Source organism: Nyctibius grandis, chromosome 1 (genome assembly GCF_013368605.1).
Source record: "Nyctibius grandis isolate bNycGra1 chromosome 1, bNycGra1.pri, whole genome shotgun sequence".
NCBI classification, from domain to species: Eukaryota; Metazoa; Chordata; class Aves; order Nyctibiiformes; family Nyctibiidae; genus Nyctibius; species Nyctibius grandis.
In genome coordinates, this window is record NC_090658.1 from 12,019,872 (window position 1) to 12,032,149 (window position 12,278).

The 12,278-nt window shown below is 39.2% G+C and overlaps 1 protein-coding gene across 5 annotated transcripts in view; it reads left to right on the plus strand.

The window, feature by feature from the left end:
• GPCPD1 (glycerophosphocholine phosphodiesterase 1) overlaps nt 1-9,937 on the plus strand; it is a 47,859-nt gene extending 37,922 nt beyond the window's left edge. For 3 of the 5 annotated variants that reach the window (XM_068410140.1, XM_068410132.1, XM_068410149.1), the window contains exons 18-20: nt 861-996; nt 1,338-1,498; nt 8,141-9,937. In XM_068410140.1, the coding sequence (XP_068266241.1) occupies nt 861-996; nt 1,338-1,498; nt 8,141-8,345 (502 nt within the window). In that variant the 3' untranslated portion in view covers nt 8,346-9,937. Of the gene's footprint in view, nt 1-860; nt 997-1,337; nt 1,499-2,518; nt 2,583-4,368; nt 4,469-8,140 lie in introns of those variants that run through there. The other 2 variants (XM_068410167.1, XM_068410157.1) reach the window with 2 other exon arrangements.
• Nucleotides 9,938-12,278: the final 2,341 nt, after the last annotated feature.

A 12,278-nucleotide genomic window follows, 5' to 3' on the forward strand; every position in this document is an offset into this window, starting at 1 on the left:
TGAAACAGCTTTAAATTACCTGTGTTTGATTTGGGGTTTTTGTGTTGTCTTGTTGGGTTTTTTGTTGGAGGTGTGTGTTTTTTGGGTTTTTTGGGGTTTTTTTTTTTGGCTTAAGCAATTTGCTTTCCTTTTTGTGGAATGTCATATTGAATGAAGGTATTGGGGCACAGAAAAAGCATAGGAGTTGAACTGGGGAACAGTCAGTTGGGATACATATGAACTAACAATATACTGTAGTACTTTGTGACAAAGTGATTTAGCATTGTCAGTGAAAGTCTTTATGGAAATCTCATTTGATGGGAGACTGCACTGATGAAATACCATTGAAGGGTAAACGGGCAGAACAAAACCAAAGCAAGGTACTGATAAAAGGGTTAAGAAGCATGTGTGTAAGAGTGTGTAACATGCTAATCCCAAAACTTTGCTTCTGTCTGTTGTCATTTCATACCACTGTACTCGTATCTGACTTGAAAAATACATTAGGAAGGTTAGGTGTTGTATATTAACCATGTTTAGAAATTCTTATCACGAATCTTCATTTTACTCTAACATGCATTTAAGAACAAAATTACAGAATTGAACAGTCTTTGAGGATTTTATATAAACATTTTGAGGATGTGTATCTGAGTTCAACTGGAAATCTAGCTTCTTTTAAACTGTATGTTAATCTCTAATAGTGGCAAAAGGAACAGTTGGAGCAGTTTGTCACATGGTTTGATACTAAACTGTAGTACTATCTCATTGCACGAGCTAGGAACTAGAAGAACATGCAGTAAAGAGCAGAATTCTCCTCAAACACTAAGATTGAAGTCCCCTGCTTTTTAACACATTTGCTACTTGTGAACTTTTTTTTCTAACAGGGTTCGGCATAAGCAAAACAAGTATCCTGTGTTATTTCTCACCCAAGGAGAATCTAAACTCTATCCAGAGCTTATGGATCTTAGATCTCGTACAACTCCAATTGCTATTACTTTTGCACAGTTTGAAAATTTGCTGGTAAGCTGACAAGTTCTGGTATTACTCTGCAGTAAAATGAAAATATATTATTACTACTTGTTGTAAATCTATTGGTTTTGACACTAATGCTTAAAACACAACTAATCTTATAAAAGAAATACACTAACATTTGGTAACTGCCAAAATAATGTCCTTTGTTTCAAATGTCTTTAATACATTGTTTCAAAAATGGTGCTATCAGTAAGCTCTTCAATTGTATTAAATTATTTTTTGTTATTATGGATGAAATTGTAAGGAGCTGCAAGTACCAAAAGATTAAAAAACCTGATGTGAGAGTGTTTCAGAAACATGGATTTTAATTGAAGTCTTTTGTATTTCAGGGAATTAATGTACACACTGAAGATCTGCTGAGGAATCCATCATTTATTAAAAGGGCCAAATCTAAAGGCCTCGTTATTTTTTCATGGGGTGATGATGCAAATGACCCAGATAACAGGAAGAAGTTGAGAGAATATGGTGTTCATGGGCTAATATATGACAGGTACTTAATTGTTTTTTTAAAAATAATAATAATAAAGCTGAGAAACCATTGTATACTGATTCTTGTGAAATTTCACATTGCTTGTTGGTTGACTGGGTGCAGAATATCTTCCTTTTGTACTATAAGTACAAGTAGCTCATAAACCCAGCTCAAGAACAAGACTTAACACTAATTCCTACTCCTTCAGCTGTATATATGAAGCAAAATAACTTGTTTCTCCTGAGGTTAATGTAATTTGATTCTTTAAAGAACTAGTGCATGGCATATGTATTTAACATGCTGTTAACATTCCTGATGGTAATTTGTACGTGACATGGTGAGGACAATGTTACTTAACTGTTTGGCTGAAAGCTGCAGCTTTCTACATGTAGGTGTGGAAATAGTTAACACAACTTAAATGAATTATTTTAACTTAATTTTTTGCCAACTATTTTTTGCCATTCCGTTGTGTTTCAAAGCTGTGAATACACTACTACTTCTATTAAAATTAGCTTGGATTCTCTCCCAGGGCAAACTGCCAAATTAGTCACTTCAGAAAGTAGTTATTATATCTATGCAATTCAGTGGACATCAGAATACCATGGTAAATCTTTGAACAAAAGTCTTATTTGAGTTCCTTACGGAACCCAAAAGTTTCAGCCCTTTTATCATAAAAGATGTGAAATTCATTATTACAAGATGATGATTAATTTCAGAAGCTGTATTAAATTAGTCTTTCTGCTAGATTACAAAGAATATGTAATTGGGAAAGCATTTAGTATAACTGAAGTGTCAAATTGTAGACAACTTTCAAACCTTTTGCTTTAGCAAGGGCATTGCTTTGCATATTTTTTTACCTAAAAAAAAAAAAAAGGGGGGGGGGCGAGGGTGTCAAGTAATTGTCAAGGGCTCTGTTTTATAAAGCGAAAACTGAGTCAAGTTAACATATTTAGAGGCAAGAAATAAAATACGTTTGCTCTTAGAGTTCTAGGCTGACAATGTAAAAATAGTTAACTCCCTTCAATCCATTCTTGACTACAGAGAGTCCTTCCAGAGTGGTGGGTCCAGTGCTTCTCTTAGCCGGAGGTCTCCCTTCTTGTACTCGGTAAAATGTCTCCTCCTTTTCATTGGTGGTAAAAAGGAGTAACAAGATTTTTACATTGGGGAACAGCTTCAGACTGAAGTAATTGAAACATACGTCCTCTTTCCTGCTACAGCTATGCTACATGTTGTACCTCTCCTACAACTAAAGATTGAGGCCCCTTTAGTAGATGAAAAGTATCTCTGGAGTAGTATGCAGACAAAATCATACTCTCTTTAGTGTACAGTCATAGGGTTGTTACGGAATTTGATCCTATGGTATGCATAAACATAAGTGATAAATTATTGGTCTATAGACAGGTGGGGTGTTTTAATCAAATACTACTGCATATAGTGTTCTTATGAAATGTCTGTTCATCTGATGTCAACTAAGCTGTGCACTACTATAGTAAAATAGAAATAAGGCCGTCACCTGCTTTATTGACTTCATGTTGCTTTTATTACTTAATTGCTCAACACTGCTTAAATAATGTGTTCATGTCAAGGCTGCAAGTCTGCTCGGTGTCATCTTATGCTCCCTTTTGTACTGGTTAGTGTGTTTTAGTTGCAGTGTGATAGCAGAACACCTTTTGATGACTAACCAATTCATTAGAATTGCTTATAGGCTGCATTCCCTTGTGGATTTAAGAGAACAAAAAATTCTTAACCTTCCTGCACTATTTAGACCATCTAGATTCTTGATAGTATTCATCTCTCCTCTCACCGCGTGCCCCGTGTATCTCTTCCACCCTGTTGACATCTTTCCACTTTATTGAGAGGAACCCCAAAATCAATATTAATTTCAAAGCTGTTTAAAAAACAGTGGTTCAGTGGTGCATTTTTTCTTTCTTTCTCAAGTTACAAAGTGCAGTTGAGTAGCAAACAATTATCTCGTTTCAGTATAATTGTTGCAGGCTCGTTAACTTTAATTTCTAAATGTTATTGACCTTCTTTTCTGCAGGCCAAAACAAATACTGGAGTGTTCCTTTACAATTCTTAATTATTTTTCAAAATTTACTAACCATCTGAATAGAATTAAATTTAACCTTAATATAGGTTCCTTAGAAGGAACATGACAATTCCTGAAAATTGAATCAGATATCTCAGGCTGGACCTTTTGAAATGCGGGTGGTACCTGCAAGTCCTGGATGGCATATCTAAATGTAAAACCTGACAGCAAGTGTTTCCATTTACAGTTGGAGCTGCTAGGTAAAGAGGCAATCTTTCAAATAATTTGAGAGTATGAAGTTAATATCAAGAGTGTAAATTGTCAAAAGTTTAAAAAGGTAGGTGTAAGCATCCATATCCTGTGCTGTTTGAAGTTTAGAAATAGAAAATTCAAAAATACTGCGAAGCATAGCTCAGAGAGAGAGATGTATATGGCTGTTTCAAGGTCTAGAAATAAATAGGGACTGCAGTAATCTGTTATTAGTGTAAAGCCAGTTTATGCTGTGGTTGCATCTTCAAATACCAGAATATTACCAGGGCTGAATCAAGATATGCTTCTTCCATGGCTTCTGCAGAATTTTTGTTCTCTGGACTTAAGTCCAAGTCCAGATATTTATCAAAAATCGCTCTTCCAGATGTTTTGTGTGGCTGTTTACTAGACCTTTACTTAAACCATCTTAATAAGTGTTACTTATCTGAATAAGCTAGGAAGTGAATACAGGAATTTTAGTGAATTTTAGGTTGCTTGGATATGACCCTGAGTTATTGTTATTGCATGTGGTAATTAATTCAAAGATTATGAACTTTGTGAGTAGAGATGACTTCTATAAGCTATTTTTTATGAACTTTCATCATCCCTGTAGAATTGAGCAAAACATTGTAGCCACTTGTGAAGATGGCAGAAAAACTGTGTCCTGAATACCAAAAGTTGCTGATACAAGTGTCGGGCAAAAAAAAATGCAGGTAGGGGGTCTGACTCTGTTTTGCATGGAGAAAAACTGCAAGACTAAAACTGAGAAGCTTACAAATGCCAACGCTATTAAAAGAACGATCTCACTGGAGCAGGGGAAAGATTGTGTGGTTTTTTTTGTTTGTTTTTTTTTAAAAAAAAAAAAATTTATTTGGCTTTTTCCCCCACCATCCAGTCCTTTCTCCACTTGGGCTGCAGATTATTAGACGTACCCAAAGTCGTTAAACCAAATGGATGGTCTAGTGCAGTTGCTGGGACAATATTCTGCTTTTTTCCTATGTTCAACTAGCGTTCATATCAGCATCTGAAATATCCAAACTACTTGTTTTAAAAGGGCAACCTACAGAAAAGGTGCCACCCCTGCCTCTAAGCTTATATTCGGGCCCTAATCCAGAAAAGTACTTAAAATGCATGACTGGGTATCTTCTATTCACACAGAAAATTAAATCTCCTTCTTAAAATGCTTTATTAGTTTGATATTTAGGCTTTATTTAAAGAATACACTTTAACCTATTGTAGTGAGGTTCTCTGGATTGGCAAAAATCATGAATTTTAAAGCAGGATTTGTGGGGTGATTTATCTGGTATTTTTCTCCTGGATAAGCTTTGGTGAACAGTCCAGGAAGTATTTCTGTGTCTGAATATACTTAACTCAGTGAGAACAATGCAGCCTTATGTTTTCACACCAGTTGGCTATATATTAAATACCAACGTGGAGAGGGGGTGGGTGCTAACTTACACTTGCATTGGCTTTTTTTAATTCACTTTACGTGATCTGAGTTCTGTTTGTTGAATAATATGCACAGCTGCATGAAAATATTAAATGGATAATCCTCAGGCATTTATGCCGAAAGCTTTTCCATGAGCATCTTCAGTGTGTTTGTCTCCTCTCTAAATACTACAGTTCCTTATGGCTGCATGTTGCATTTGCAGGCTCCCGACAAAAGCCTATGCTATATTAGGAACTTTCCAAATCTAACAAATTTATCTGGTAATAAAGGCAAAAGCATTCAAAACACTTCTCAAAACTAGAAGACTGTCTAAATCTGTGCCATTTTTTTGCCTGAAACTGAATGTTACTTAAATAACAGCATGGATATATGTAGGAAGTTAACTAGTATTAGTTGATTTATAATTTAATCTACTCAATGATCGAATTAAGATGTTAAGCAGTGGCAGTCCGAGTCTTTCCTATTTTGCGAATTGCAAAGTAAACTCAAGTTTACCTTGAGATGTAAAGAAACATGAAAAGTTTTAATCAAAAGCTTCAGAAAATCTTTTTAGCATGAAAACAGCATTTTTGTGCTGCTGACTATTTTTGGACCAAGCAATAGCAAAGAAAAACTGTGACTGAGATTTGCTGGATGTATGTGTTTCCAGAGGTTGCAAAAACACCTGAGAGGAGCTAAGCACATCAGTTTGGTGCCCACTGCATAACCCTGGAATGTCCTGCAAAGCTCTTTGTAGAAAGTGTTAACTGTAAAAAAGTCATATTCAAAGGATTTCTTAGTCTTCTGCAGGGCTTGCTTACTAACAGGAAGTCAAATGGAGGAACTTTGGTGCGTAGTTACTTACAAATAATTGTCCTGTTGAAGAACGAAGGATAGGGAGATGGGAGTTCATTCCCTATTTTGATGGTGATGTTGGAAGTAATTCATAAGAGAAGTCCTGGAGCTATGCTTTGTTTTTGCCAACTGCTGGTGGACTTTCATGAACCCAAGCAAAAAATAGGGACAAGAAATTCTGAGGTACAAGGGTAGCTGTGCTTCAAATTGTCTTCTCTGCTTTTGGTTTAGAAGAAACACTATATACACATTGGAGTGGACTGGTTCCAGTGAAGAGTCTGAAAGGAGCTTGGGGGGTTGGACTTGTCCAAAATCTCAGTTGAAAAGATTTGAATATGAAGCAAGAATTACAGAATTTATGCTTGCCCTAGTAAAGAACTAATAAAATACCTGCCAGAAGCTGCTTAGAAATACGCTTTGCCATGTTCTAGGAACAAGGGGCTTATGCCTCTGCTGTTCTAGTGTCTAACTGATGGGAGGGACTTAAGATTCACAGTTCCTAAGGTGTGTTGCTATATAGAAAACTATCTTCTGATTTCAGTGCTTTGTCTTGAATGCATAGAGACACTTATAATGTGTAAGCTAACTTAACTGAAGAAAGCACAGGTCATAGCTGCATCCTGGAAGGAAGGTTGGGCTTTTATTTTGCAGATAGCTTCTTTTAGGCAATTTCGGGTCATATCTTGGGCTTGTATTGGATTATAGGTGCTGTGCAAGTGATTTAACTGCTGTGCCTCCTGTTTGTATTCCATAACACTGGACAGCATTTGTCCTCAATTCTAAGGGTTTTTTTACAGAAACCATCTTTGATCTTACTGTAGGGAACGTGATCCATGTCTGTATTTCCTGCAGAAGTGTTTCCTCATTTGAATCCCATTTACTATATCACTCTTTGAGCTACAAATTATTTTTGATGTCTTGGTCTTGCCAACAGTTCGCAAGTTGTCTTGCCAGGGTAAAAAGGCACTTGGCACTGTATCATATAGCACTCTGTTGTTTGGGTTATGTCATTGTGTTCTTCTTGGACATACCTTGAAATTATGGTATGAAAGAGAAAGGATGATGCAATAGAAACAAACCACTTTCTTGAAGGAATCATAAGTGAAAGTGTGAGTATTCATAGGAGACTAAGGCAGAAGCCATGGTAACTTCTTCCAGAAGTTTTCATTGGAAAGAGATAAAGCTGGAGACTTGCAATACCTGAAACTGTATATGCACAATAGCTACAAGTGAGGGGAACTGGATGCCAGGATTTAAATTTTGAATATAAATAACATACTGATGTTAGAAATTAATGTTGGGAGATCAGAATATATCCTTGTCACAATAAGTGTTGTACCAAAGTTAGGTTACAGGAACATGAATGCCTTTCCTTTATAATGAATTATACCAAAATAGTATTTGAGTTATGCTCAGTGCCTACACTGTCAAACTCAGTGTGTTTCAGATTAGGTCAATCTGGGACAATGCTGACAATTCAAATCCTGCAGCTTTGTTTACATGTGTGAAAACAAGAAAGAGAGGATATACTACTTTAAATAGTGTAGATGAGTTAAATTTGTATTAGATATGAATAAAGATCAGATTTTCTGTTTTTCACTCTTCATCTAATATTGTAATGGTAATTTTAAAAAAGGGTTCTGAACTGGAGACAGGGTGAAGTACTTCTTGAAACAGTAAGTATAGACTCCATTCAGTATTATGTACGAGTAGTCATCATAGTCTGTTCAAATAATCTGAGGGCTCTGAAATATTTATGCTTTTAAGTTTGAAGCCTGGAACTCTGAGCTTACTTCACTGCTTTGTGCCACCTGTAAAATCCTGTTTTTCAGAAGAGTGAGGTAAATGCCAGTGGGTAGCTTTTTAGTATATCCAATGAAATGTTAACCATTGTGTAAAAGGAATATCATTTTATATTGCAAGATGAGCAGCAAAACTTAGGGTACTAATGTCAAACATAGAGTTCTTATAGACTTGCTGATACCTAATTTTACTCTAGTAGGGAAAAAATCCAAGTTGTTTTATCTAGTCTACATTTCTGTGAACTGTCAGATTATACTGATCAGTGGTTTGTTTTTTTTTTTTCCTTTTCTTTATTCAGGATTTATGACTCAAATCCTGAACAACCAAATATATTCCAGGTGGAGCAGCTGGAACGCCTCAAGAAAGAATTACCAGAGTTGAAAAGCTGTGTGTGTCCCACAGTTAGCCACTTTAAATCCATATCTCCATGTAAATGTCATCATAGTTGCCTGGAAGAGAAAGCTGTAGATAACTTGAAGAGTGTTCAAATGCAAAAGGACTGATTCTAGGCAGAATGCTGTTTTGTATCTATTTAACTTTCACCATTGGAACAGTGCTGTCTATGCCTTCAGGTTGGTTGGGTTTATTTTTAAGTCCCCAAATAGCAATAACTGTGTTCCTCCTTCCTGACAGTACTTGTTAAAATTTCAAGCAATGTTAAAATATTCAGCCAGTTATAGCTATTGTTCCAGTTTACATATACAGTTTTAACTTTTTCCTATAATCAAGTCTCAAATCTTGAAAGAGAAAATTAAGTATTAACACTAAGTGTGTTTTTAAAAATAAAAATATTAAGCAGTCTGAGGAATGGAAGCTCAGAAAATAAATTGTAGGGAAATTACAATGATCTGATATTGAATATGCTGAAAAAATGATTTTACTTTTATTTTACTTCAGTGCTACAGCTTGTCAGCCTGTATCTGACAACAGGAAATTAAGAGAGTGACTGTAAGATATATATAATTAGATCTGGCCTGAATAAATTGGTACCTCATATATATGTATTTGCACTGATAGATCCACCTGTACAAAGCTTTGTGCCATTTTAAAATATGTATATATTTTTAAGTAAACTGCAATGCATATTAAGTCGTTTTTTCCCCACTTCATTGGACACTTGGGCTGCTGCTGTTATTTTCTGTTTTGCCAATTCATTGGTACAGTGTCTGTGTATACCAGTCAAGGGTGAACCATAAGTATGATTTTTTTCATTAATGTCACACAGGCCTGCTAAAGTTAGAAATATTACTAATAATTTTAAGAATTACAGAAACATCTTCAGTGGTTGAGAATCTTTTTTGCACAGTAACCTGGATAAACAGAATATGTACCATGCACAAACTCTAGAAAATGCATGCTTTAATTATCATGCATGAAATTTAGGTGTTTGCTGAGGTCCTTGCATCTTCACGGTGCTAGTTATGTGTGAAGAGTGCAAGGACTAACTCAACTACTTAATCTTCTTTGCCTAAAACCAGAAGCCTATTATTCACAAACATTTGAAGAAAAGGCTGTACCATACATGGTTTGTCTAATTGACATAATACAAACTACTGGCTTTTGTATTTTGCAAGTTGTTTTTTTTTTTTTTTCCTTGGAGCAAGAATCACAAATGTACTGAATTCAGATAATCGATATTCTGTTGGCTGGTATCTATTCTCTGTAATTTATTACTAAGTTGTAGTTTAGAGTTCTTAATAGATAGGTATGCATGTCCTTTTTCCTCCTGAAGTTGCAGGTCATGCCAGCACAACAGCTGTGACTTTCTACTGAAGTGTTAAATGTATAATAAGAATGGAATATATTTATTTTTTTGTCTTGTAAATTGACAATGAAAACAAAAGTGTGTACTATATTCTTTATATACAGTCATTGCTACATAGAACTGGTTATACAAAGAGTAAAGCCATTTCAAATAAGTGCTTGAGCCTGCACCGCTGAGCAGTTTGAAACAAACAGCCTGTTTCAACTTGCCTTGTGCATTTTAGTATTTAAAGTTTGTTTGTCCTGCACAAACAGCACAGTAATGATTACATATCTGGAAGCTGTCTTTTATTTAAAAAAAAAAGAAATTAAACCAGAATTTGGAAGTGTGTGAGCTGTATGTCTTTTTTGGGGGGGTGGGCACTGAACCTGATTCTTGACATCAGAAACTGTGGCTGTTACCTGATACAGCAAGTCCAGATTCCTCACCTATGTGATTAGTTCTTAATGGATATATGTTTTCTTAATGTTTTTCTCATTTGTATACCCCTGTGGGCTTCTCTGAACAGGTCTTGAGGGCTTTGCCAACAGATGTGCAGCCCCTACTGGAGTTGTGTGTGTCACTGCTCATGAGTGCTGGGCAGCGCATCCACAGAGGTGTTGAACGTGACAGCTGTTTTGTGTGAAGGTGGTTTTAAAAGTTGGTGTGTCTGAAGCACCCTCTTGGACTAATCACAGTGTGATGCTGAGAAGGGCTTGGCACCTTAAAAACTTTTTTCCCAACCTTCAGATACTCAGAGAATAGCAATGTGCCTATTCTGTTTGTGGAGGGCGGGTATGGAAATAAATACACCCACTCTGGCAAGGATTTGACAAGATAGTTTTGAGCAGTGTTACAATTTCAATGTATTCTTGCCGACTCCCGTATTTACAAGTAAGCTGTGTCAGCGACTTGCTCCAAACCTGACTAGCCTTTAACAAGCTCCTCTGCTCTGTCACTTCTTAGAGCTGAGCTCGCAGCTGGCCACACACAATGGCTGTTCTGCCACAGCCCACGGGGCACTGCAGCAGGGATATAGGGAACCCCTAGAAAGCAGGGGTGTGGGAACTGATGGGGGGAGTTACGTTCAACTACTATCCTACCAAAAACTTCCTCTTGTAAGGAAATGCTGTAGTGATGAGCAAATACAGGAGTGTCTACCTGTGTTGCTCTGTGACTATCTATCAGCTGCTGGTAAGCTTTATGCTGAAATGACCAGGGGCGAGGTTTATGAGACTTCACCTGAGACTTCTGAAACCCCCTCACGTTGTTTAGTGCTTTCTGATCCTCCAAAACCTTCTTCTCAGCTCTCCCCCAGCTGTTAACCAGCTCCTTTCTCACAGGTATCAAAAGGAAAGTAGTGAAAGACAGTGGCTTTGTTGAGGGGAACTCTCTTTTCCACTGAGTTTGATGGGTTTGGGGAGCTGTCTTCAGACAAAGATGTGCTGAGAGCCCACAGTTTAAATAGCCTGAATTGATGGCTGCTTCCAGAAGGTGCTGGCCTTGACCACTGACATTGTAGGTGGACTCCTGTTCCTCATCAGAGTCACACACCCCACTGCTGGGCTCGTGCTGCAGTGGGCTCAGATGGTGTTTGCTGTTCCAGGAGTGGCCGAGAGTCCGTCTACAGAGAAAGAAAAAGCAAGAAACTATCCCTGGCTGAGTGAGGGAAGGAAATCAAGGCAGTGAGTATCTTTAAGTCTGAATTTTCTACTGAAATCTGTTCTCCGTGGCTGGTTTTGATCCTGACACATCTTGCTTTTGAGCACTTGTTGGGTACTACGGTGTGGTCTGCAGCACAGATGGCTTTGCTCCAGCCAAGGGACCGCTACATTTTTTTATTCAATCCAGGGATGTGTGAGCTGTGGTAGCAGAGACAGAATTTCACGCCTGCTTTTGGAGCGTTTCCTTTTGGGCCCACCCAAGGACTGGACTACACATGACTCATGAGACCCGTATTACTCCACGCTCTGGCTCTGTCCCCCGTAAATAAGTGGGAAGGGAGGATGAGAACCTCACCTCAGCTACAGAGTAGCCTGGAGAATAGAAGTCGCTTCATATCCTGCAGCAGAGAAGGTCGCCTGTGGGGGGCAGCTGCTGGCTCCCAGCTGTCCTCCTGGAGCTTCCCCCGGGCTGTGGGTGCCGGATCGCTCCCGGGGGGACCTACAGCTGTTCCTCCCCAACGGTGTGGATGCAGACACCGCTTCTGCGCCACAGCGATCCTCCTCACCCCGTCAGCCCTGTCAGGAGCGGCGGCGCGGCTTTCTGCTGCGCTGCAGCAATTCAGCTGACCGCCTGCACTGATGGCCCCTCAGGGCGTCACCTCCCGCCGCGGCGATAAACGCACGGAGCGGTGAAGCGGTCCCGCGGGGGCAGGTGAAGATTTGCCCCCCGAGGGCACAGACTCCGCGCCGGTGGCTTTTAAGCACCTTTCTCTGGTCCCGACGCAGGCTGCAGCGGGGACGTCGGCCCCGCCCCGCCGGCCCGCTCCCCGGGCGGGCTCACCGCGGGAGAGCCGCCCCCGAGGAGGGGCCCCGCCGAGCAGGGCCGGAGCCGCCCCGCCAGGCCCCCAGGCCCGCGCGGAGGGCGGCGGGGCGGGCCAAGATGGCGGCGGGGGCCGGGCGGTACTTTTGCACGGCGGGCCGGGGGCTGGAGCCCTTCCTCGCGCGGGAGGTGCGGGCGCGGCTCGGCG